At 41.3% G+C, this 26424-nt stretch overlaps 3 protein-coding genes across 5 annotated transcripts in view; 1 reads left to right on the top strand and 2 right to left on the bottom strand.

The window, feature by feature from the left end:
• The first annotated feature begins 205 nt into the window (after window positions 1-205).
• Window positions 206-13227, top strand: ccdc191 (coiled-coil domain containing 191). The gene is made up of 17 exons (XM_034861684.1): window positions 206-530; window positions 1151-1189; window positions 1415-1550; window positions 1670-1822; window positions 2630-2808; window positions 2950-3173; window positions 4096-4240; window positions 4339-4529; window positions 4747-4996; window positions 6008-6447; window positions 7903-7994; window positions 8327-8409; window positions 8526-8627; window positions 8754-8897; window positions 10506-10658; window positions 10875-11029; window positions 11872-13227. The coding sequence occupies exons 1-17, from the start codon at window positions 456-458 to the stop codon at window positions 12011-12013; spliced, it is 2703 nt and encodes a 900-aa protein (XP_034717575.1). The 5' UTR covers window positions 206-455; the 3' UTR covers window positions 12014-13227.
• On the bottom strand, window positions 12270-18324 carry zdhhc23b (zinc finger DHHC-type palmitoyltransferase 23b). 3 transcript variants are annotated; one of them, XM_034861689.1, is made up of 6 exons: window positions 17844-18324; window positions 16072-16224; window positions 14563-15252; window positions 13929-14096; window positions 13165-13434; window positions 12270-12612 (listed from the first exon to the last, which is right to left on the bottom strand). In XM_034861689.1, exons 2-6 carry the CDS (start codon window positions 16206-16208, stop codon window positions 12567-12569), a joined length of 1311 nt encoding a protein of 436 aa, XP_034717580.1. In that variant the 5' UTR covers window positions 16209-16224; window positions 17844-18324; the 3' UTR covers window positions 12270-12566. The 3 variants fall into 3 exon arrangements, with proteins under 3 accessions (XP_034717580.1, XP_034717579.1, XP_034717578.1); XM_034861688.1 differs by having other exon boundaries at window positions 16072-16225; window positions 17993-18324; XM_034861687.1 differs by having other exon boundaries at window positions 16072-16229; window positions 17769-17928.
• Window positions 18325-19264: 940 nt separating this feature from the next.
• Window positions 19265-26424, bottom strand: part of gramd1c (GRAM domain containing 1c) — an 11008-nt gene continuing 3848 nt past the window's right edge. Inside the window, 12 exon segments of the mRNA XM_034862565.1 lie at window positions 19265-20525; window positions 20815-20914; window positions 21301-21420; window positions 21561-21627; window positions 22480-22650; window positions 23322-23425; window positions 23508-23650; window positions 23744-23862; window positions 24038-24181; window positions 24285-24444; window positions 24527-24683; window positions 24771-24886. Of these exon segments, the coding sequence (XP_034718456.1) occupies window positions 20457-20525; window positions 20815-20914; window positions 21301-21420; window positions 21561-21627; window positions 22480-22650; window positions 23322-23425; window positions 23508-23650; window positions 23744-23862; window positions 24038-24181; window positions 24285-24444; window positions 24527-24683; window positions 24771-24886 (1470 nt within the window). The 3' untranslated portion in view covers window positions 19265-20456.

The raw sequence follows: 26424 nt of genomic DNA, 5'->3' as shown, positions 1-26424 counted from the left end.
CGGCACTTCTACAAGTAGCCTATGCAGAAAGCCAACACCAATTTGTTGTATTGTGCTTATACAACCTTTCAAATAAGTAGTGTTACTGGATTTCTTTAATTATATCTTTAAGATTTATTACATTTTAAAAGCAAATTAGGCACATTTAGAGAAGAGAGAAGCGTTGCTATGGTTACCAGAAACCACAAAAAAAAGTGTAGTGGACCATGAAGTCCTAAAATGCTTTGTTGACGCGACCGTTAGCCTAAAAAAATTGTTAATTTACTACATTACCCAGAATCTTATGTGCTCAAAAGGACGGCAGTTGTGTGTACAGGTCTTGCGATGTGCGAAGGCTCTTTGACACGACTACTGAACACTCTTTGTTGAAACGGTTACATAGTTTTGTAGCTGTTGGTAGAAGAGTAATCATGTTTGGGCATATATTGTAGTAGCAGCGGTCTATAACTAAACAGATGATGACGTTGCCAGGTCACAATCCTCACCTCTTTAGGTGGAAGAGGCTCGGCAAGAGTAAAAACGCAGACAAGGTAAGTTTTGTCTTCGTAAAATTTAGAGGTATGGGCTTCCAATTCTAATTGGGGGAAAAGGAATGAAAATGGGTCTGCTTATTCTAGATAAATGAATTCAGGCTCACCTCAACATTTTCTCATACATAAAATATTTTTTACTATTTTCACTTTTTAGTCCAGGCTTATCAAATCCCCTAGAGCTCTAACATAATTGGACAAAAGGGCCCTATGGGATTTATGTGTGAAGAAGAACCACAGAATCAGTGTTATTACTATGGATGAAGGATGGCTCGTGTCAGAGGATGGCTTAGAAATGTCATACAGATGACCTTTCTTAGATACTGATATGCTTGCTGTCTCATATGTCTCCTGTCTGAGGCAGAGATAGCTGGATCGCTGCTGGTAAAGCACCAACTTTTGGATGTCTTGGAAATAATTTAGTAAGTAATATGCTGATATAAGACAGCTACTAAGCTTTCCTGGGAAATAATCAGCAGACATTAGGCATTGGCTCAGCCCACAGCTCAAGGTGTCTGTCTCTGTGAGCTTGGCTGGGCATTTTTATGGGGCCCTATGGTCTCTTTTGCAAACACTATCAACTTAAAATTGAAATTATTATTTTTTTCTTCAAATAACAGATACATGTGAAGAATGGGGACATCGATCAGTGGAGGAAGGTGAGAAGAACTTATTTGCAAGTGCGGCGGTGTGCATGTCTATTTTCACGATGCATTTTTGTATCATTGCAATGTATTCTGTTGGGTTTTGGACTGTTAGTGGGAAAACAAGCTATTTGAAGATGACACATCTGACGGATGGACACTAACCAAGTAATTTCAATAATCATTACATTAAGTGATAATGAAAAAAATCAATAGTTTTTCTATTTTTTTTTTATGTAGCGTGTGGAGGTGGCTTCCGAGTTTGCTGTATCGGAAGTCTTCCCCCACAAGAAACCTCATTTAGGAACCAACAGCCTAGCTGTACCATTGCAAAGCACTGAGCAGATAAGAGATCACGATGACGCTTACAGTGAAGGTAGGTCAGCCTATAAAAAATAATAGAGGTCTCTAGAGAAGTGTTACTTATATAACAGAGTTGATCCTGTGCAGCAGCTGCAGACTGAACAATGATATTTGGGTGATTGCTTGTCACAGCTCAGGCTCTTCTTGGTGATTGGCTGAACAGTAAGTTGCGGCTGGAACTGGAGGTGGAGGAGGAAGATGACCTGGTGTGCTCCAGTGAGAGGAGAAGCTCTGCTGCACATGCTATGTCTCAGCCTGCCGCCCTAAACTTCTGCAACTTTGATGGTACAAAGTGGGACAAAAACTATTTAACCTATCCAACTAACCTTATTTGAATTATTCAAGACCCGTTAAAGCTAGGGTTTGTAGCTAAATATGTTAAAGGTTGGAGCAGAACACCTTTAAAGGACTAGTTCATCATAAAGGAATATTTAGTCATTATCATGTAATCTTAACTCTAACTCACTGATTTGAATTTATTTTACTGCAGAGATGTTGAACTTGCTTGAGATTAGAAATTGATCACAGTAAGCATTTTATAAACTCTCTTTTTTGGTCAAAGTTGAGTTATCATTGTGTAGTTGTTTTCTTTTGTTTTCTTCATTGTTTGTGCATTCACGGTCTTAATTTGAAGAATTCGGAGTTAAATACCAAACTGCAGTGTTCTAAAACCAAGAGCTACCAAATTTTAATTTCCTTTCACAATGTCCTGTCCGTATTTTAGGTTTCATATTCCTAAAAAATAACTGAATGCAATGGTTTTCAACAAGTGACTTCCACATCTTAGATGTAGGAGTTTCCTTGAGTTTTGATAACAATACTATTAACTGCACTACAGTAGAGTTAAACAATGTCTTTCTGTAAATGCTTTCTGTAAAAGATTATCTCAAGCAAGTGTTTTGAGTCTCACATCATGGGGAAATGAACTGAAAGGGCAACAAATCAATGTGAAAACATATGCTTTGCACATCTATCAGCAACAATTCACAGGACATATGTTAATAGTATAAAACATAAAATCACTGGTAAAGTGTTTGTTTTTTTTAAACTCCTCAGTTATAATACTTCTTTTTCACACTCACTTGTGCAAAGATCTGTACAACTGCCTGGCCGAGGAAGAAGAGCACAGTGCCGTTAACAGCTTCCTTCAGGACCTGATGGAGCAAGAGGTGTTGGACTCGGGAGGGATCGAGGAACTGGCGATGGATGTTGGACAAACAAGGAAGAAGTTCAGAGATCCGACTGTTACCATGGAAGCACGACACCTACAGGTGTGTGACCGAAGTAAATCTCGGTTTTCTCGAGATAAGAGGTGTGAATGCTGCGGTTTGGGAAACTGTCACCGTGAGTAGAATGATAGGCACACATTTTGTGTTCTCACCTAAACTAATTGCTACTGATTGCCACTGAAGGTGCGAGAGAACAGGGCCCGGCAGGAGGCTGAAAGGCAGAGGCAACAGAGAGAGAGGGAGGCCCGGCGGGGTGCCACAGAGGAGGCAAAGAGGAGGGAGCGAGTGGAGGACACAAGGAAGAAGCAGCAGGCACGCAGACAGGAGGAGATGGTGCAGCAGGAGATGGTGAGACTGCGACGTCAGATGGAGGAGAGGAGAAGCCTGGAACAGCTGGTTCGACAGAGGTATGGTATCCACAGCAACCACCAGCCTGTTCTGAAGTGCTTATCGCCCAAATCTGAAATAACCCACTCCTGTCTGATTGCTTTTACGTGATCTTGCCTCTTCCTCCTTCCTATAGTGGATTGAATGGATTAAAGGTAACCTTTTGAGGAGTAAGCTAGCTCCCTGACCCAAACGAGTATTGCAGAAGTGTCCCTGTGCAGGGTAGTGCACGCAAGCTCATGCTGCTGTGAAATCTCTTAAAAAGTGTGTACCAGCCAAAAGCAATCAATGGCTGTCACCATGCGGAAATAAAAACAAGACCTTTAGATATACACTCCTTTACAGTGGTGATTTGAGGTAAATGTAAACAATAACAATAATAACAATAGCCGCTTTCCGCAAAGTATTGGAAATATTAGAAATTCAACTTAATGATGGTGCTAGATGAAAAGTTGTTAAAAAGTAGTGTAGTGTAGAACCACGAGTGTCAACCTGTGGCACTAAAGCAAAAATCATCTGGGGATCATGAATGTTTGTACAAAACTTAATGGCAGTCCATCTAAAAAATGTTCTCATATTTCTGTCTGGACTAAAGTGGTGGAGTGAACCAGCCGTCATTGCCAGTTTTAGAGCCATGCTGCTAGCATAGATAATGTGTTTTACAATTGTATTACAGGGCATTAGTTTTTTCATTAAGGTATTTCTACTGAATTTATATTCTGAAAATCTAATTATTTTTTTACAGAGATTGGCAAGAGAAAAATAACCAATTAGGTCAATTCCAGGAGATTTGGTGTACAGTTATGTAAGACCATATATTCGTGTTTAGTATGTGTGTTTATACACCCCAAAAAAGATTTATTCACTGCAACTTTTAGAGATGACTGCTATTCTTAACTGGACCCTGGTAGACTAAAAGGTGTATGTATGGTTATTCTACAGGGAAAGGGAGAGAGTAGAAGGGCAAACGGCAGCCAGAAGCCTCCAGTCAGCTCCTCCACTTCCCACTAAAGAGCAGCAGCGGGACACAGAGAAACTTTTTAAAGAACAGAAAATTCAAACGATGGTTCTCATGGGTAATCTCAAGGTTGGTTCCTGTACTGTGGCTGTACTTGCAGGTTGGTACAGTAAATGTTTCAATGTGAGTTCTCTAACCTGTGGGCATACATGTTTCACACGTTTTAGTGTCTGCAGAGGCATTTCTCTAAATGGTATTCAGTGGTGTTGGCCAGAAGGCTACGCTTAGGTAAAGCCATGGCCCTCTGTGACTGGAAGCGCCAGCTGAGAGCCTGGCGAGCGTGGCGGGCAGTGGTGTGGGCAGAACAACAGCAGCGAGAGGTGGCGAGAACAGAGGAGAACCTACGACTGGAAAACAGGCAAGAACCTCAAAGGAATTACATTAAAAGGACCTGATAACCCATTATTGTACAAATCCTGCCATGTACCACAAATCATACAATGGAAATTACAACCTTTATTCAAAATAAATTATTAATGAAAGTATTTCTAGAAGACACCCTCCATCATCTCCGCTAACCCAATCAAACAATAACTGGGGGGTCAAAATACAATCACACCTGTTCCCCCCTCCAGGCAATGTCAGCTGGCTGTGGAGAGTGACCGAAGGCGGTTGCTACGGCGATGTCTGAATGAGTGGCAGCTATGGTGTCGGATGGAGAAGGAACAACAAGAGCTTTTAGCCCAGCAGCAGGAGACCCGGCGCAAGATGGCTGCCTTAATCAATGCTGCATCAACAGGAAAACTCAAGGCCCCAGAAACCCCAATTGATCAGCCAATTATGGCCCCACCTGAGGCATCTAACCAACCAGAGACCACGTTAATGGTGAAAAGTGCACTCACAAATCCTCATATCATTAGCAACAGTGCAAAGTGAAAAATTGAATAGTTAAACATCTTTGTTGATGCTTCCCACTGAGAACAACCTGGAAAATCACATTTTTAAACACTGAGTCTGACTAAAACATCATCAGGCAATAAATATGCTTGGGACTTAGATGGAATAAATCTTCTTATTGCCTGGAATGACCTGAACCTTTCTCAGTAAGTCAACCAGGAATAGAAAACGTTTCCTGCTGAAATATTCAGAACTCGGGTGAGTGAGAGCAAGAAAAGAGTGGTGTTAATATATAGGGGACGGGAATGCATAGAGCAGATGGAAAGAATACTAGAGAGAAATAAGAGGGGTAGGATAGTGGAACAGAGCTTAAGGGACAGGAGATAAAGTTGAAGTTGCTGGTGGGGTCGATAAAGAGGACATACTTGCTCTCAGCTGAGGAAAAAAAAACAAAGCCATGCACTTAGAATATAAATATGTTCCCTCGGTTTACCTTTCCTCAATTATAAATTGTCTCCGCCTAGTTGTACTACAGCACCTACTGTTGAAAAAATAAGTTTGGAGACACTACCTTATTTAATCATCAAATTAATAGATATTTTGTGTCTGTGTTGTAGTTTATAGACGGTCCCTTAGCACCGCCGGCTGCTACTAGAGACCAATCCTATTCCTCCAGTTTGGATGACGGCTTGTTTTGATAAAAATGAGTTAGTATCTCATTGTTAACCTTACTACATTAGGAAAGATGCGTCATTCGTGATTTAATATCATTTCGCTATTCCTTATAGTAATTGATCCCAGAAGTTTGAATCTGTGAATATCTTTCCTACTTTACTCACGTTTACAAAACCGAGGGCACGGATTATGAATCCGTGCGCACAGTTTCTTAAACTGAGGGAACAGATTTGTATTCTGTGCACACGGTTTAGTTTTTTTCTCAGCTGACCCCCTGGTCACCCCTGTTTCATCTTCATATCTGCTCTGTTTTCATCTTTGTAGGGAGAGCCGCACAGTTCAAGCACTTCAGCACCCAATGCCTCTGCAGTACATCACAATAAGACCCCTGTGGGTGCTGTGGCCCAGCCCACACAGCCATGGCAGGTGACCCGACAGCATGCTGCACCGACTGCTGCTGAGCTCAAAGGGGCACAGCAGAGATGTGAGGGCCGCCCCTTTAACTGTTCAAAAAGCACGGTGCCGCCAGGCAGCAAGTTTCACAACAGACACTCCACCCAACAGCAGATCATCACACAGCAGAGGAAGCTGTTGAAGGAGCAGCAAGAGCAGATTGCACAGCTGAAGGAGGAGCAGAGCGTGACGGGGTTGAAGCTGGAAATGGAGAAAACCACACAGCTCAAGCAGCTATCAATAATTGGAGGCTCGAGACCAAAGTGCCTCAACTTTGACCGCTCAGAGCAGAGGAAGGCCCACTGCACAATGTAAGACACAAAAACTCCAGATGTGTGGCTATCTTATTCACCACTCTATCAAACATTACCCTTTATAAATCGTTTAAAAGCTCTAACTCATGGCTTTATTAGTTAATAAACATGTTATCACTGTTTTATTGGTCGGTTGTATGCCACTAATAAGAACAGCATTTGGGTTACCAGTTTGGGGGTTTCTCACCTTCTAATAAGCCATTCAGGCAGCATGTGTAAATGTTCATAAGTCATTCATTAAGGGTAAGAAACCAACTATTCTGCAGTTATACATGTTAATGCATTGTTTATTAAGGGTTTGCATAGTAATCAATTAAGTCTGCAGTTATATATGTGAATAAATACTTAATTAAAGAATGTCCAGATATCCTGCTGCGCTTTTATGGTGGTCTACATAATGGAGAAGGATAGATTGTTTACAACCTGGCAACCCAAATGTTGTCCTCAGTAATGGCAACTGATTTATAAGGCACAAGTAAACTATTTGTTTAACTTTAGCCAATATTACAACTTATTAACTTTTGAATAAGGGTGACTTGTAAAACTAATTTCAGCAACAACAGCATTGTTTCGTTTAGGTCAGGGAACTATCACCATTCAGTGTATATAAATCAAACTTGAGAATGTTGGTCCGATGGGTCTGGGTGTTGTAGTCAAAGTGGCCATTTGCACCTTGTTTACTGTTCCCCTAAAATAATTAATTACAGGCTCAAATAGTAAAAAAAAATATATAAATAGATTAAGAATATCAACGTTTTGGGTACAAGTACACTACATGTATGATGTGTATATATTCTTAGCCTAGCCCCTAACTTCAACCCCTTGGACTTATACACATCCCAGCTCTAAAACTGCTCTAAAACTGTCTTTAGATGATGACAAATCACTTAGTTGAACTAACTTCTTGTTCTAAAGTGCAGACTTAAATTGGCAGGATACTGTCTGTGTACACCCCAGTGGGTAAACATGAGCTTTTACAGAAAAATCTCAAATGTCTAGAATAGTACAGGCACTTATTGTTTTCAGAAGCTACACCCAGGTTACAGTAAATTGGGATTAAAAGTCATTATCCCTTAATAGCATTTTCTTTTTAAATACAAGTCATGTAAGAGTATAAACAGTCAGCTACAGAATGATTTTAAAGCTTAGAGAGAACAGAGGAGGAGCTTGTGCAAAAGCCAATATTTTGTACATTAATAGTTCTTGTAATAAGATATTTATATGATGACAGATGCTTTCCCAGAAGTCTAAACAACCTTTAACATATAGTTTTCATGGGTAAAAGCAAAACGCTCTGCCCTCTCATTTATGGATGTCTGACGCATGTCGGTTGGCTTTGATTGGTTCAATACCTATCGCAATAAAGTTTGAAGAAAGAAATTAATATGCAGAGAAATATATAATGATGGGGCTGTGTTTCTGTGCTTCTCGCTGGGATTGTTACTGTTGAAGGCCACTGAGCGTTAACGGAGAACCTGACAGTCCCTGTGCACCTCCAAGGGAAGCTGTCACACGACAGACATGCCAGCATCCAATCATCACTGGTCAGTTGGTCCTTCACTCTGAGAGCTTAAAAGCAGAGCATGAAATACACAAACTCACATATACATATGTACATATACACACAGCAGGTACATATCTTCTTCCAAACATAGAATGATGTAGCTCTCTCACGCATATGGAGACAAAACAATTGCATAGTAAAAGCTATAGATCTATAGTCTGACAACAGTAGCACTCCTTTTTTCCATCCAGTTCGATTCAGGATATGAAGGCTGAAGAAATCATACATAAACATCCACATATCCAATTCTGAGACTCTGTTGTACCAGGGGAATACCTTGTGCTCAACTCACCCATCTCTCTCTCTTTGAAGCCATGGAGGCCCGTTCACGTCAACGTGCAGAGCGAAGGAAGGAGATTGAGGGACTAAAGAAAAAGAAGGAAGAGGAAAAACTGGTAGGAGATTGATAAGTTGTTTTCTGTACCTCCGAACTGTTTTGTATGGTGAGTAGCAAGTTATAATTGTCTGAAACAATATTTGAATAATAATTATAATTTATTAAACTCTTCAGGCTGAGATGAAAGCTGCTGAGGAGCAGAGGCAGAGAGAGGAGGAGGAGGAGAAACGCAAAGCAGTCGAAAAGAAGAGGGAGGAGAAAAGGCAGAAAAGAGAGGCGAGATTTGTATTATATGGATGTTCCCAAAATCATCAGTCTTCCAGTGTTACAGGAAGTAGTACCACTGAGCCACATGTATAATGTCACTTCTTTCTGTGTGTGTGTGTGTGTGTGTGTGTGTAGAGGGAAGAGGAAAAACAGAGGCAACTGGAAAGGCAACAGGAGCTCCTAAAGCTGGCCCACCAGCACTACCACAGAAACTTGCTGCTACGGCGAGGCCTGGTGCCATGGAAACGCCTCATTGAGCTTAGACAAGCCAACATACAGGTGAATCGCTGGTCTTGTCTATTTCATTCGTCAGCTACACTAGTCGAGTATTATCAGCCATATTCAACCTGCCCTCAGTCCTCAAACTCAACATTTTAAGAACCCAGAAGGCTCTCTTTTGCTTCTTTGATTTTCAAAATCCAATTTGGATGAGCAGAAAGAAATTTTGACCTACAAGGGTAAATCCAAGTCCACGCCATGGATTTGAATAATAAAAAGGTTAAAGACTTATTTGCATGGAGTGTTGCATGTGCGTCTGCTATCTGACTTGGGGGCAGTTGCTTAAAGGCAATGTGTGTAATGAAAGGCTTTTTATAGTTCAAATCTTTGATGGACGTGCTTCCCAATTTTCTCATACTAAAAAGCTTGTTTATCGTTTTCCATCTGATGATTATTACAACTAATCTCTTACATTTTTACCAATTCTAAGAGGATTATACATCTTTTTGTCAGTCCCCTTAACTGAAGCTCAGACATGTTCATAATAGACATTTTTAAACAAGAGTATTAATAACTTCTAAATAGGCCATAATAAGCAGAATATTTGGCTCTTTATCAATTTCTCTTTTGTCTTGGCTAATTTATGAATTCATTTTTTAAATAATTAAAATGATGATTTTCTTTTTCTATTTTTATAATATGCATTCATTGGTGCTGTATTTTCCCTTTTTGTGAAGTACTTTGATTTTCAAAAGTGCTATAGTAAGTATAAGTATAGTACGTTTGTTATTATGACAAAATACCACAAACCACACACTGTGTATCTACAGGCAACCTACTTTAACACATTCAATAGACTGCAGAGTGAGCAGACTGCTGTGTTTAATATACTCACTCCGCAGCTTAAAATGAACATCCCAAGCTGGAGGCACACATAAACCCAACAAACAATAACACTTTTTTTCTCTAACCTGTCCTGCTTTGCAGCCTGGTATACAGTATGAGGAGCTAAATACCTTGTTGTGCCAAACAGATTTTATTTTATCAAGAGAGTTTTAATATTCTCCTTTGTCTGTTTTATTTATTTATGATTTGTCACCGGGCGGGACAGGGGGACAGATATGTGGATGGGTGGCACAAACAACACACAGACAGAAACCATAGGGGAAGGGACCATTCCTGCAAGAGACAAAGGATGGGGGGGGGGGGGGGGCAAAAGAAAACAACAATTGCACAAAGCAAAGAAACGTGCAAAATAAAACAGCTGACATAATAAAACAACTGATGGAAAATAAAAAGGAGAAACAGTCAAGAAAACCGCCATGAGAACTAGAATAATGATGATGATGATGATGATGAATAATGATGATGATGATGAATTTAAATAAATAACTTAATGGAAAACATATAAAGTAGTTATATCTTTAGTTCTTTTCAGTATCATCATTTCATACTCAAGATGTTCCTCTCTTTGCACAGCATCACACAAAAATTCTTGTGCATAGAGTACATGTTTCAAGCTATACATAAACCGTCTTTGTTAAATGTGAGATTCAGTTGAAGACAGGCGCCTAATCATTTGATAGCACTCCATTGTTCCAACCTGGCACGTATGTATGATTGAGTTTGGATGCATTCATCAGCATTTCTCTTTTCAATCCCTGCCAGCTGGCTGAGAATCATCACAATCTCTTCCTCTTGGGGCGGTGCACACTAGGCTGGCAGCAATCAGCAAGAGAGTCCCTTGCTGAGAAAGAAGCTTCAGCTGACCAACTGCACCAGCACTTCCTACTTCGGCGTAGCTTAAGCTACTGGAAAAGAGTGTGTACACGACGCACACACACACAAACACAATTACTCAATCAGGATTGCAGTCTCCCCGTTTTCAGACAGACAATTAGAGCTACACATTTTCCTAATCAGCTCGACTACCTCTACGTTTAGACCAGTTTCTACTTCTTTTCTTATTTAAGCTAGTGCCGTCCTCATCACTTCACACTAAAATGCCCCCATCTGAGTGAATGTTGTCTGTTTCAGCTCAAGGACTGGCGGATGATTCAAAAGGAGAGAGCCGAGCGTTTCTATCGCACTCGCACTCTGAGGGGGTTTCTGTGGGCACTGCTGCACCACGTGACCCAGGAGAGGCTGGTGGAGTGGGACCGTCAGGAGCTGGCTCAGGAACACAATAACAGGTCTTTAAGCCATGACTAACAAGTAGTCAAATTAAGTTCAACAGCTTGTTTAATTAAAAGTTGAAATATAAGAGAAGTTGGGTTACAGTATGCAAGGGAAAAACACAATGCCTTAATTTGCATGAACACAAACATTTGCGTTTGAGTCATTTTAAGACCTATTCTAATAAGAAATTTCAGACTTTCAAGATCGACTTGTGATAAAAACTAGTTAATTCATGAACGAACACTACAGAATTTGATAAAGGTTAACAACTGGAACATGCATATTTGAGAAGAAGTCGTCGTTGAACAACCAAGATGAAATGTGAGAGCTTTTCGTCTTTTCCACTGCACTGCCCATGCATCTATCTTAAACTCCACCATCATCACCTTAACTCCAGTAAACTGCCTTAAATCTGGTGTTAGCTGTAAATGCCTCTTCCAACTATGAGTAATGGGAGTCTGTAGTGGTGCTCAAGTAGAAACTTCAATGTGGCTAAACTAGCTGGCATAGCGTAATGTTTTAAATCAGCAAACATTAAGGTTGTGATTGTGCTTAATAGCATTATTATGTGGTCTTGTTTTCCATTGTGGACAAAATTAACGAATTCTGTAGCACCGGTCTAACTATGATTTCCCCGACATTGATACAAAATGTGAGAAAAAAATGTTGGCTTCTCAGTTGTCACCTAAATGACCAAAGCATGCAGGTGAATTCCCACCAGCTGCCATTGTCATTAAGCCCCCAGTAACATTATGCAAAAGCTCATTAGGTGCTGTCAACCCAGAGGTCCCTATTGTTCAGTTTCTTATTGCTCACTTACTTTTCCTGTCATTACCTCCATCTGTCTGCACTTCAGACGGGTGGTGCGACGATGTTTGCTGGCCTGGAGGCAGTTTCCCTGTCTGATGCGCAAGGAAAAAGTGAGGGAGGAGCGGCGGGAGAAGCTGGGACGGAGAGTGACAGCGGTTCTGCCCGATTTCTGCTCCTATCCACCGTAAAGCCTCTAGGAGAAACAGACACTATAGGAGACAAACTGCACACCCACACTGTCGACACATAATCTCCATAACTCTGGAGAGGATACACATGCAAATACAAAATTAATACACACATGCGCCTTTCTCACATTCATTTAATATAAATACATTTAATTTCTTACAAACACACAACTGGATGCATGCATAAATGTGTTTTTCATTTATTCAAGAATCCTTTTGAACCAGCTTAAGAGAATAAAAGTCCCTATTTATAATCTTACTATCCAATCGTTTATTATGTTTAATGCAATGGGGAGTTGTAGAACTTGAATTATGTTACTTGTTCCAGGATGTTTGATTCATCTGTGATAAATATCTATGACACATTTCACAAATCCAGGTCAGGTTCCCTCCTTTGTGCACACTGCAGATAAGTGTTTGTGGAAGAATGTGCAGACAGACCATCCTTGAAAAGATGTTTTGCACATTTTGTGCAGGACTGACAATCTCCAGAGACGTCATCTGGTTGCTGACGCCGTGCTATAAAAAAAAACATCCCTAGGACCAGAACAGATTACTCAGTCTTACATTTTTCTTGTATGTCAACTTTCAGCAAGGCACTAGAATGTCGGAGACAAAGACAGGTCTAGGGAAGACGGTCACTGTGAAGGAAACGGTGATCTTTGTTCGGCAGACATTGACGGTCAGTGTGAGTAGATACTCGCATAGAGTAGATAGCTGCATAGAGGAGATTCCAGTTGTGAGTGACATTCATGTGAATGTATCTGGAGTTTGTAGGTATTGCTGTGTCAAAGTCAAAATCAATAACTGCAGTAACCAAGCGATAAATGTCCTTTCAGAATTTAGTGAAAGGAGCTATGCTGCCATCCATTGGACATGAACAACACCACCACCACTTTGACACAACACAATGCTTTCTACAGTTAATGTGGTGACTTTCTGATGTTAGCATCAACTTGTCACAGAACTTCCTCTGAATTTATCATTTTGTCGGTTTTTGTTTTAAAAAGCCTTTTGTCATCTTCCATGCTGTGCTGTACATTCACATGTAACATGGATCTAACACTACTCATGCAGATGCTCCAGACTTTACTACTGGGAATCCATGCTGTCTAGGGTTTCAGAATCAAGGTTGGGCAATGGTCTCTTACACCAGTTCTGTTGGGACGGGAGAGGGTGGATTCAGTTTTTCTCCCATGGTCATGAACTCTGCCCAGTTCCCACGGAAACCTCGAGAGTATACGCCAGTGTCCACGACGAGTCCCCAGAAGGCCCTGCGAGCGGTTTTGTCTCGCAGGGCTATGCGTGCCTCACGCTCCGTTACGTTGTAGCTGACGTTGATGACCTGCACCACCAGCAAGTGGAGCAGCCCACAGGTCACAATAAAGCTGTACCACGCACAGGTGAAGCAAAGTGCAGCGCTGAAACAATACGCAAAGATAGTAAATGAAAAATAATTGTCACTGGTCTCTGGCGTGGAAATTATGCAATTTTTTACAAATGAACTGTATCTTTGGCATTTCTTGACTTGTACACTGATATATCTGTGAGGAATTTAAATGTATCAATATTAGTGTGAATTTATGGGTCAGACTCTACTTGCTTGTATTAAGACCTGATATATATATTATTTTTTTTTAAATATAATTCTCTTTCCTCATCGTTTCTATGAAGGATTTACAAACATCGGTTTTACCCAAACTGACCCAAAAGCTTCTAACCCGGGAACATAACTTAACATAACATAAATGGGATTAAGGAACACAGACAAAGAATTTGTCTATGGTTTTTCAATTAAACCTATATCATTAGAGTAATGGGGCTTCAGAATTAAGTAAATTGTAACTTTAAGGAAATATAATGTAAAAACTACCCAGCCCAGAGTGTAAGAGGTGGAGATCTTTGCTCTCAGTACCTGTACTGGTTGTAGACCCCCGGGCAGTAGAGCAGGGCGGTGAGGAGGTGTTGATTTGGACACACACTCTGAAGCACCAGGCTGATGCCGTACAGGGACGTCAACAGGAAGAGGACGAGCGTGAGCAGGAAGCTGCGGTGATTGACCTGACCCACACAGCTGTTTATCCTACCCAGGCACCGACAGAGGGGACGCACAAACACCAAAGTACACACAAACAGGCAGACAAAACATCGTACTGAGACCGGGGTTACACTACACTACACACATGCAGGACCACACATATATGTGTATAGGAGTGGATGATATCAAGGAACGGTTCACTTGTAGCTGTAAATAATATGTGTGTGTGATGGTGGTTCAACACATACAAATAAGATTAATAAAAGACACAGCAGGTGTGAACAGGACAAACACTCATTCAGTTTGAGCTGATTACGTATCCTGGGAAGAAAGACATTTAAGAGCATTGTTTTGAAAATTAAGAAGGACTTTTATGGGGTATTTATTGAATAGTTTGTGTAGAAAAGATGAACAGATGATAACCGAGACAACCTCAGTGTTTGAGATGTGAGGCAGAAGTGGAAGAAACAGTGATGACAGGCTGAGTGAGAGGCATTTTAAGGGAACCCACCAGACACAGTGGTGGTCGAGACGCAGCACGCAGACACCACAGATCCGACAATGTCCCGCCCTCGGGGGCCGCACCACTCTGCACACCGGACACCAGTTCCTATGGCCGCTTTCCTTCACCTCCACTCCCGCATGCTCCGACAATCCCGCCCGGTTGGCTACCGTCATCGTCACGTCCTGCCTCCCCCCATTGAAGACAGGGTCTCTGTCTGCCAGAGGGCTGTAATACGTCACCGTGCTGTGGACATCCTCTTTGTTTGGCCGCACAATTCCGGGTTCTCTCTTGGTGTGGACAAGAGCTACCAGAGTAAGTATGACCCCTACAGTTACCACCGCTAGCTGGACCAGGCTAACATTCCCACTTGGAAGAACATTAGTGATGAACAAGTAGTACATGTACGCCAGGGAGAAGAGTGCCAGGCTGAGGAAGAAGAGTGTCTGTCCTTTCTTGCGGTGGGTGGTATAGTAGTACCACAGCACCAGGCCAGGCAGAGCTGTCAGAGTCACCATGCCAAGCAGGAAGTGGAGAGCAGCCAAGTGCAGCAGGACCGGGAGGAGAATAAGAGGAGGGATGATGGACAGGTCAACTTTTCGGGCTCCCCCCCAGAGCCAGGGTACACGAATCCGGTCTGTGAAGACATCAGCCACACGAGACAGGGATTCAGGTTTCTGAGGCTTCCTCTTCATAAACCTGAAAGAAAAAAAGAGGTGAAATATGTTTACTTCATGTGAACAACAACTTCTTCATTACCTGGTAAAGCCATCAAATGAGCCAACCTCCACCCCATTAATTTGCTTTAAGAAAATCCATATTAACCTTTTCACACCTGATATTTTAGTTCAAGGTCACGTCAATCCAACGGCTCTCTGAGGTTGTATTTGAAAGGTTGCATGCTAACATACGCACAATGACTACACAGCTAGCTGTTTAGCAAGTATAAACAGCAAACTATCTTGCTTTAGTATGCTAAAGTCAGGGGATTGTCAAAATTATCACAATTCCTTCCGAGCAAAGAGGAGTGTCTGCACTTGAAAACTTTGACCTGCTCTTGGTTCTAGAGGAAAAGGTGCTGCGAATCTCCAACGCAGGTAGGATTCTTCTTCTGGGGACATAAATATAAAGAATTCAAATAGTTGTTGAGATATTTTAATCCGGATCAAAGTAGTAATCATACTGACCAACCAAGAGACCAACACTGTCATCGCCACGAACAAGCAGAGCTAAAAATGTCAAAACATTTGCTGTTTCCAGCTTCTCAAATATCAGGCTTTCCTGTTTTATATCATTGTAATTTAAATATCTATGGGTTTGGGCTGTGTTTTGGTCAAAACTAGCACTTTGGAGATGGCACTTTAGGCTCTGCGAAATTGTAAAGGGTAAAAAGTTTTCTGACATTTTATAGACTGAAAATGAATCGTTTAATTTAAGTAATTAACCAATAGATCAAATGTCAAGTTAAAAATAATCATAAGTTGCACCCTCAAAGTTCTTCAGTTTAATGTCTCTCACCTGTCACACACGTCATCCAGGTCCTCACAGTCACAGCAGCAGCCTACCACATGACTGCGCTCTCCGAGTCTGTTCACATACTCACAGCAGCACAAGGTCTCCTCTTCCTGCAGCACCTTGTTGGCTCGCTTCTTCATGATTGACAGCCTATCAGATTATAAAAAAAAAATGATTAGTCCCGTTATTGACCTTTGTGTTTTAGATAAAATGGGATTCAGAGAAAAAAATGGCAGGTGAGAGACCGGAAGTGAAGGACAATACCTGTAAATACCTCTAAAAGCCAACTTTGCTGAAAGTCCATTTGCACACTGCAGCTTACCCGCTATTTGCACGCGCCTCAGTGGAGCGGTTTCAAACAGATTCCCACCACTGCAAAAGCCTGCTCATTTGACCCTACCCAGTCCATCTCCTACCCCAACATCTGTCACACATCTGTGATGCTTCAATGATTTACAGGAACAGAACGGTCCCATCAACGCAGCCTGCTGGCTGGTTTAGACGGCACAGATGGATTTGGGCTGAGGTGGGGAAATGGAAGCTTTCATAACAATCGCAGGTCTTCGGTGTCCCCTAATCCACAGTGAACAAAACTAGTTAACCACTAAGTGGGATGAATCATTCAGCTCAGTAAAACCTGTCTCTAGGGGAATCTGGCTCAGTTGAATGAGCCTCTGCTAAGCAGTAAATTAAAGCATACATGTTTTATTATTAATCAGCAACATGGTAAAAAGGACACCAGGCTCAAGAAAGGCCACCACACTTAACAGGAGAGTCCTTCTAGGGCCTAAAGAGAAGACAGAAGGCTACATGTACTGACTAATAAGTGTGTGGGTGTGTGGTGCTCCACCTAGCACATCTGCTCACTGACAACAACAAAAACTAATACTGCTGCAAGGCTTCATACCATGGCTGTGGTGCTCAGCTGTTTTAAATTCCTGTTGTAACACTGAGCAATTTTCTGTGGTATACAGTTTGACTTGCAGTTGCTGCAGGACATTACAAATATTGTAAAGATGTAATGCAGGATGGCTCATGTAGCTGTCTATAGGGATAGGAGTGCCATGGTTTAAAACAAACTTGGGAACTTTGTAGGTGGAATGATTAGTTGATTAATTGATTACTGACAGAAAACGAACGACTATTGTGATAATAGACACTTCATCTTAAACATTGTGAGGATGTGCTGCTTATGTGATGGTATGCAGATTATCTTTAGGTTTCAAACAATTAACGTTAGTTCAAGATGTCAACTTGAACTTTGGGAAATTGTGATTTTGTTTTCATTTTTTGACAAGAAAGTAAGAGGCAACAAACGTCAATGAAGTAAACCTGCTGAAGATGCTGTCAAAGAAACAGCTTGACATTTTGAGACACTTTCTGTGAGTTCCATGAGAAGATTGAACCATTTACCCTGAAGCTACAGCAATGGGGCAGCTAACTAGCTTAGTTTAGCATAAAGACTGGAAACCTATTTATACTAGCAACATGACCAACTGGTCTGGACTACGGCCTCTGCGACTTGTGTTTTGATTAAAAATGACATTGACAAGACGGCTTCTAGCACTTTAACCAGGCACTGAGTAAACAGTAACGTTACTGCCGACCCACATTTTATCTTATCGTACAGGTCAACAAACACACTGACATCCCGGTAAATGCTAAAACACAGCCTTAGCGTAACGTACCTGAAAACTGCCCTACATGCCGCTGAATTCGAATAAATGTCGACATAAACGGTTCACCGCCTAGCTACTTCTCAACGGAAGTCTTTCACCTGGTAACGGCTGTCGTATCCGGTGTTTTTCACAGCTGCATGACGCCCAGTGTGTCTCGAAATAACAGCAGCTGGAGATGGTGACAACCCGGACTAGATTCTAGCTAGTGTCCGGTGTGGCAAAGGGATCTTGTTACCGGGTTTTGTCCGGGTTTGGGCTCGCTGTTCAGGGAGACATCCTGTGGCTCTGCCCCCCGACAGTTTCCCTCCTGACGTCAAATGAGCTGGACTCTCCCCGAATCCCCGCCCTGGGCGAAAAGAAAATTACGAATCCCACTGTGGCCACGCAAAGTCCCGCCCTTCGAAGCAGCTCGATTGGTTGGAGTCAGGCCTTTCACCGATTAGGGTTAGGGGATTGGTCAGGAGATAGGACCAGTACATGTAAACATGGACCCCTGGCCAATAGTAGTGTGTGAATGCTATTGAAGGGCGGGTCTTTGCGTGGCCATGGTGGGATTCGTAATATTGCGCCCTGGAAACGTTTACGTCATGGATTTAGAGAACACTAGAATTAGGGTTAGACTGACTATGGTAGCCAAGTTCATACCTTTCTTTAACTGTCTATGGTTCTTATGGGACAGGTATGTAACCGTTTTATACATGCATGCATGTAACGCTTTTTATTTTTACAGTCTATGGTAACACATATTATAAAATTACAATTCTTAAGTAAGTGCCTCAAAACATTACTTGAGTAAATATACTTAGTTACTTTATACCACTGGATACCTCATATTGTAATGTAATCTTACTGCAGATACACTATACTTGATATATCCAATTAAAGAAATATAAACTGTCCTCTAGGAGTAAGGACAAGCTATTGGTCAATAATTAAAGACGGCCTGGATAGTCTTTCAGCTTTGACAAAGGAACAAAGACACATTTGGCTTTCCACCAATTCATTTTTCTGCTCAGGGTTCAAATAGCAGCATAGTACACAGTGTGCAGTACGGTCTGTGCAACGGTCCCAACATCATCTAAAAAAACATTAAAAACTAAAAAAAACAGTAACTTAATTAACTACATTAAGTCAGACTCTTACATCAGAGCAATGGTTACTTCACTCAGTTCAGCTTTAAGAAAACAGTCCATTCCCAGCAAAAGAACCATAACTATTTATTAGCCAAAGTTTGTATTTTGATATTTTATTATTTTAGTAACTAAGTAGGGCCTAAAGATGGCTCAAATTCACTTAGTTTCGAACAGTTTTTCAAACAAAACAAGAGATTAAAATGTGTCAGCTGCTGTGAAGGGCATTTTTCCACTATTTCACAGACAAGCATTTTTACATTGATAAAATGACATTTTGTATAGACAATACTTCAAGAAAATTATTGGCAGACTAATGATGAAAGTAATTGTTTGCGGCTCTACTATATTGTACTTTTGAAATGTTGGTAGCATAGGTAATGATTTGGGAAATAAACCTTGTTTATTTTAAAAGTGAATTGCAGTACGGCTTAAAATGTACAAAACAGCAACCAAGTTTAAACAAGTGGTCACTTGCAGAAGTGGTCGAAAATCAGAACAGCTGAACAAAATTATGCACACAGACAACAGTAATGGCCAAACTGTAAACATCAAACAAGGTATAAGGTATTAGTGGTGCATCACTAACACTTCATTAAAAAGAAAATTTGTGTTCAAGTCAAGTTGGGAATCATAGTGTTGACAGTGTGAGAGCATGGTCCTGAAATAACTTGAGATAGTCTCATTTATCCTACACATTTAAAAATAACCCTAAAATTGGTTCAGTGTAGAAAAAAATAAAGTACTATACATTAAACTGTGATTAAACATGTACAGGTAAATGAGGAAAATTATTCAGATATGTATTGAATATTTGGTTTGAAAAAAAAAAAAAAAAACAAGGCACATCATCAGCAGGATCCTCTGCACACCAGATTTGGCTCACATACAGTATTACAAAATGCAGGTTATTTTTGACTTGTAAATTTAATGTTGCAGTCACTCCTGCAGTTTACATGTAGTATAAAAATGCATTATCATGACTCCAAAACAGAGAACAGACCTTTAAATTTGAGTCATTGATTCTACAGTTTTTATTGACAAAAAAAAATGTATATCCCAAAGTATATCACAGTCAATGTAAAAGGCACTTGTGCAAAAATTAAAATATGTGCAAACGTGTAAATAGAGAACATAGTTTTAAATAATATTGATTCAGTTCCCTGGAATAAAACAAAAATAAAAAGCATTTCCAATAGTTCACTTGGTGTGGCATGAGGCTCTGAAAGCCAATTAAAAAGGAAAGAGTGAAAAAGAAGCGAGCCAAGTGAGCTGACAATAGCACCCTACAGAAATCTAAACCCGCTGCTCTACGTGTCTCTGAATCTGATGCAATATTGTCCTCGCAGTTGTCAGTACACAGCTTTACAAATTAAAAAAAATAAAACATCCCAGCAACCGATGCCCTGGCATAGGCTTTGGGTCATCCCCTGGCAACACATGGCACGTCAGGGGTCTGGAGACATCTTCATGGCAACGTCACTGCCTCCCGGGATTTCCTCAGAGGCCGATCACTACTGCAGTTTTTTTTCCCGCGCAGGGCAGGTACAGGCCCTCTGTAGTCGCCCCGTGTCTGGCATCACTGTGGTTTAGCTGTGCGATTGGCCAAAGCAAAGTTCTGCTGCAGCACCACCAGAGAGCTGCGGAGCTATGAGGAAACAAAGAACAAACTCAGCAGCTAGAACACCCGCTTTAGGTTTTAAAAGTTGAGTTACAAAACAGCTATGAATTTATGTTACGGCCTTCTGCTGGTTGTCAAATAGAAAAAAAAGACAGCTGCATGCCTCTACTTTCTGACTACAAGACAAATGTGTCAAAAGTCTATAATGAATTGCTCTACTTTGCACAAAGCAATGTAAAGAATCTTCACAATAATGGCCACATAGGAGCTAAAATAATATTCTTTATTTATGTAGTGCATTCCCAGCTTGTCCTACCTGTTCCAAAAGGTTGATGGAGTCCTGCAGTACCGTTTTTAACAGTTCTGCATCTTCTCTAAACCCTAGTCTCTGTTTGGGCCCATATTCAGAGGCCAAGCTGCCAAACAACACAAAGAAAGTGATTATTCTTAGGTGCAAAATACTATATTCACATTTGCCACATAAAAAGGCAGCAGAAGACAAAAACAGAGGCAGAAACTAAGTGAAGGACATGCAAGAAGAAGGCTAAGGGTGGGGGAGCATGGATTAAATGCACTCTCACTTATAGTTGGGCAGATTGAGTCGTTTAAACATCAGCTCTCTACTTGGGCTGCTCATACACCACTGACAAAAGAAAAAGGAAAACTAACCCCTTCCTCCTCTCCACCCACACCAACACTTTTGCTTCCTGAGTGACTACTGATAAAATCATGACAGCTGATTAATCAAGGGGGAAAATACAAAGAAATATGCACATTGCAAAGGAACAGAAAGTTATCTGACCTAGCCTCACTCTGCTCCTTCAGCCGATGCTTTGTGCTCAGGTACATGCGGTGGGCTACATCCTCCATGGCCCACAACTTCAAAAACAGACCCAGATTCATCACCGTCAGAATAAGCAAACTGAAAGAGACAGAAAGACAAGTTTTATGTTGACCAGTGGTGCACACAGTGACACAAGAGAGACAGAAAGTTGAAAGGTGGCAGAAATGACCAAACACACAAAATTGTTTTACAGGGGTGTATCCGGGTTGTTAACTTACATCACACTCATCCCAGCTACTATTGTCGTGGTGTTCCACCTGTGCGGGCCGTTCATTTCTATGGGGCCTGAAACAGAGGACGGATCAATAAATTATAGAATTTAAAAACTGCAGCCGTGTACAAAACCTGGGTTGCAGTCAATGTGAAGTTTTGCACTGTTTTGCAACATTTGCAAGATATTTCCTCCCAATGATGTGTAACGTTTTGCAATGGCCTGAGAAATAAATGCTGACGTTTCGTGAGTTTGTCCAGGGTGCAACCCAATGAGACAGCAACATAACTCCACTCATCTATACAGTAGTGGCTATTGTCTGCCACACAGTTTGCACAATAGACTTTAGATTTTAAGGCTTTGTCCATGCTTCTGTCTCAGTTGCTGCTGCAGCAAGAAATTCTCAGAGTGCAGAGCAATTGGATGTTTGAAGCACCACAGTCTCCATTTAAATGTTTTGATTAATTTTGTTTTTGTAATGTGTGACAAGGTTTAAAATGTAAAAGCTTGCTATGTCAAAAGGAAAATTGTAGACTAACAGCTCCTTTAAAAACTTTTGGCATCACTTAATACTTAAGTTATTTGAAAGAAAATGGTAAACTGTTCATAACCAAGCAGCCTTAAAAACATTTTAGTTCAAAATATGCATACAGAAGTTTAATGAAAAGTTTGATACACTCTAATCTGTTCATTAAATATGAAGCTGTTGCCAGGAGTAGCTTAGTTTAGCATAGCATAAAGACTGGAGGGAAAAACTTATAGTCTTCATACAAACATAATATATCTAGTTAAGTGGGGTCAGTTCCCCCTGCTACCAACCTTTATGCTAAGCTAACTGTCTCCTGGCTGTAGATTTACATTTAACCGGCAAACCACAAATCTATTACTTCCTTTCATGCCATTATGTACAGTATAACGTCATGTACCCATGTTGCCATCTCTGTGCTGTTCGGGGTCTTGCCCGTACTGCTTGTTGGGCTTCATGTGCTCTGGCAGAGTCCGGCTATAAGTTCGCCTCCTCCTCCGAAGCCCACCCATCTTTCCACCGTCTCCACCTGCTTGATTTATATCCGCTTCCTCCTCCAGCAGTTCTGCCTCTGTACAGAGTCATCACAGGGTCACAAATAGTTGAATATGGGGCAGAATGAGATGGGTTAAGATAGTAAAAACACTGTCCTGAAGGTGTCCGTGTATTTAGAAAATAATTGATTCAAGTATTACATTAAGTTTTACAGCGGAGAAACGTGTCTGTTTAATAGGTAACTAAACAACAAGAAACCTTTTTTAGAAAATGTATAAAAAGGTTTTCTGCCCAAGCTCAGTGCACTTGATTACTTTTTATCATTATTATCTAGTCAATATTTTCTGTATGTTAATTGTATGTTTGAAATAGTGAAATTGCAACAACAACAAACAAAAAAAACTGGGGAGGCTTCATAGAAGCCCATTGGCTTTTCTGCCCTTTCCATGCACTGTACACTAGGTTATGTTTGTTTTATTTGGCATTTTAAATTGTGCAAAATAGAAAATAAACCATCTAAACTTAAAAAAGCTCATAACTGATGCAGGCCAGATTGTTTATTCTAGTCCCCTTCTCCTTCCTTGCAAATGCAGCTGTGACATGATTCACTGATGTAGAGCCTGATGTGTGTTGGAGGAAACCGTTCCCATCAGATCACAGATAAATTAAACCACAAGCTAAAGAAAAAAACATAACAGGAGGGTGCTCTTGTCTGCTTCCAAACTGTGCGAACAGCTTTCTTCTTACCAAGCTGTCGAAAATTTTCTTCTATGCCGCTCCAGGAGTTTTTGGTGATGAAGGACTTAACCAGGCCCCATGGCTGCTTCTTGTATTTCACATCTGTATACACCCTGGCAGCACAACAAAGATTTTTACTGGCAGTCCCTTACTGTTTGTGTTATAAGCCAAACTGATATAATTGTAATATCTTACCTTAGTCGACATTTCCGCTTCGAGTTACCTATAATGTAGTATCGGTTTTGAGTGTAGAAGTAATCGTGATAGGGAACGTCGTGAGTGTACACCTCGGAGTCTATGAGGTAATATTGACCTTCTCTGGATTCTTTGTGCAGTATCTGTAACATAAATTAGAGTACAAATGCACAGTAACGCATCCATTTAAACATACACACACACACACACACACACACGCACACACGCAAACACACCTGGTTCTCTGTAGCAGTGGATAACTTGCCAATCAGAGGGTTGCTGATGGAAATCGTGTAGTTCAGACTCCTCTTCATGTTTCCCAAAGCATCTTTTTGCCAAGAAGTAAAGCTGGCGTCTGATAACAAAAAGGACAACTTGAATATTTCACATCAACGTTTTCAATAATTATTGGATAAATAAGTTCAGGAATGACTGTATGTATAATTGTTTTCAGTTATTTTATCAGGGATCATACAGATACACATTGTTACTAACATAAGAAGCAACAGATGAATGTTTTTTTTACTTACTGGTTGTCTTCCTGATGTTCATGAACCTGCGGATGAAGCTGGAGTCGGTGAAGAGCAGCTCAAACATCTTGCTGGCACTGATGTGGAACACCTTGTTTAGATAAAGTCGACCGTGCACCTCGGACAAACCCACTCGCTCCTCCACTGATGAAGCAATAGGTTTAGAGATAAATAGGAGGTAAATATTAAACCACAAAAATTCAAAACATAAGCTCAAGAGTCATCTCCAGTGCCTCCCCTCATTTACCGTCCTCGATGCTTTCTGAACCGCTCGGCTCTGACATGTTCTTGTTGGCGTTCAAGTCGAGAGAAAGCGAGGAGTGTTTGGAAACCCGTTCTGGGGCAAGGCGGTCCAGCGAGGGGGCAGGGCTGCGCCGCTGTGATGGGGTGCTGCGAGAGTCTTCCTGCTGGAGGGCGACACAAGACAACAAGGTGTGAAAAAATTCAGACGTGCACAGATCACATAATAAAAGGAAAACATTTGTATACCGTGTTAGGAGAGTTCTGTGAGCTGAGGGGGGAAGGAAAATCCTCCCCTTGAGGAGTGGAGGTCTCTAAAGGCCCGCCCTCCATCCCAGGGAGGCGAAGGGAAGGAGGGCGCTCGAGTCTCCATAGACCCTCATCGCCACCAGGCCTCGCTGTCAGGCTGCGGACAGACAGAGTCGGGTGGTATTAAATTACAGCACATTTTGTTTGTATACGAGGATGGACGTACAGCTGGGAGTGGGCTTACCTGGTCTGCATGCTTGAATCCGCTGAAAACTTTAAGCTCTCCATGTCTTCATGGCTCAGGCCCAGGTGCCCATAATGCTGTTTAATTATCTGCCACAACTCAGAGCGAGTAAGAGGCTGAAAGTGGGAATAAAAAGGAGGTCACAAAAACATGGAAATATGAAGAGCAAAGGCTTGTTAGCTCCTGTAGAGAGGCTCTCTCTCTCTCTTCCTCTTGCACAATAAGGACTCTGCTTTGACAGATAGAAACCATAAAAACTGTTGTTGTTGTTGACTCAGAGTTTGAAGTAGTCGCAGGTAACCTCAAACAATTAGTCTCCATGCAGTATTGTTTAAAGTCCTATCTCCATGGGTGACAAACCTCTTACCTTACCTTCTCTCTCGACCGCTGGGATAGTCATCTTATATTTTTGTGTTGACAACCAACAGAAGGTCTTAGAAAAATTACAAAACCGAGATGCGCGTTTCCATATGGCGGAGGGATAACGTAATAAACCTAGTCTGTCTAATTGTAGGCTTGTTCATTCCGACGGAAACTTAACATGTTTCGACTTATTGGAAGCACAGATGGTTTAGCGCATCTAAAACGAGAAAAAAAATCCCTTTTCACAGATTTTACTTACTTGTGAGAGGGCATTTCTTCACAGCGGTGAGCTTTAACTGGCTGTCAGACAGTGATCTGTAACCTGGACGCACATTCAGGAAGTCCTAGTAGATGTGAGCGAGTTCAGGGGCGTAAAGAAGCCCCGCCCACATTTACACCGTGATAAAACGTAGGAAAAAGCTCGTAGTCAGTTCAGATGCAGATTGTCCATCGACGGACAGACAAACACCTTTGTTCACGTACCGTTGATAGTTTCAGCTTCAAGTCAGCTAGTAGATGTGTATAAGCTGTCATGGCCACGACTGTATTAACAAAGCATCTGACGCGCCAGAGGTCAATGAACTCTTGATGGTGATGTTTTTGTAGGCTAGGCTACAGGTGTTTGTGCTCCGGAGATCCCAGCAGACTCTCACCCCCGCGGGTAGGCTGCCATGGTGCCTCAAGGCTACACATCAATTGCTCATTGTTAAGTTGTAATCTTAAAGATTGTCATGAAATCAAACCCCGTTTTTGATACTATTTTTTTGTCACAATGCCCATGCAATGTATTCACGTCATTACCTCTCTATGTCTTAGTTTTCATTGTTAGTGAGAGTCAACCTATCCCAGACTTAAATGCAATTCAACTTCCCATGGAAGACTGCATCACACGTTTTCAGCAATTACACGTTAACAGAGGCTTCCAAACTGTTTTAACTCCATCTCCTGTAAAACATCTTACAGGCACATACTCTTTAAATATATTTCAACCTGTACACAGTGTTTGCGCCTGCAATTTTTAAACTAGAGTTTTTGTAGTTTATTATTGTCAGTTTTACAGAGCAAAGTGTTGGGGGAACACAAGAGGGTGGCTGTAGTGGGCTAACTTTTAAACTCCTCACATGCATCTGGGGCAAATTTTTCAAAAAACACAGCACCTCAGAACAGGGGCGGAACACACAATTCTGAGCCCTGTAGAAAGGTATTTTCTATGGGCCCCTCCCCGCATCCACAGCTATTCATTCTAGCGTATTCTTGGGACCTCCCCACATGAGGGCCCTGGAAACTCAGT

The sequence above is a fragment of the Etheostoma cragini genome, chromosome 22 (assembly GCF_013103735.1).
Source record: "Etheostoma cragini isolate CJK2018 chromosome 22, CSU_Ecrag_1.0, whole genome shotgun sequence".
Lineage (NCBI taxonomy): Eukaryota > Metazoa > Chordata > Actinopteri > Perciformes > Percidae > Etheostoma > Etheostoma cragini.
Note: the sequence above shows the minus strand (reverse complement) of the source record. Positions and strands in the feature narration are given on the sequence as shown.

Excerpts from the sequence above, each read along its gene's own strand:
- ccdc191 (XM_034861684.1), top strand. The coding sequence starts at position 456 with ATGATGACGTTGCCAGGTCACAATCCTCACCTCTTTAGGTGGAAGAGG. Across the intron at positions 6,448-7,902 it reads AGGAAGGCCCACTGCACAAT|GCCACTGAGCGTTAACGGAG; the intron begins GTAAGACACAAA and ends TTACTGTTGAAG. Across the intron at positions 8,898-10,505 it reads TTAGACAAGCCAACATACAG|CTGGCTGAGAATCATCACAA; the intron begins GTGAATCGCTGG and ends AATCCCTGCCAG.
- zdhhc23b (XM_034861689.1), bottom strand. The coding sequence starts at position 16,208 with ATGAAGAAGCGAGCCAACAAGGTGCTGCAGGAAGAGGAGACCTTGTGC. Across the intron at positions 15,253-16,071 it reads CTGGATGACGTGTGTGACAG|GTTTATGAAGAGGAAGCCTC; the intron begins GTGAGAGACATT and ends TTTTTCTTTCAG. Across the intron at positions 12,613-13,164 it reads CCCGTCCCAACAGAACTGGT|TGCCTTGCTGAAAGTTGACA; the intron begins GTAAGAGACCAT and ends CCGACATTCTAG.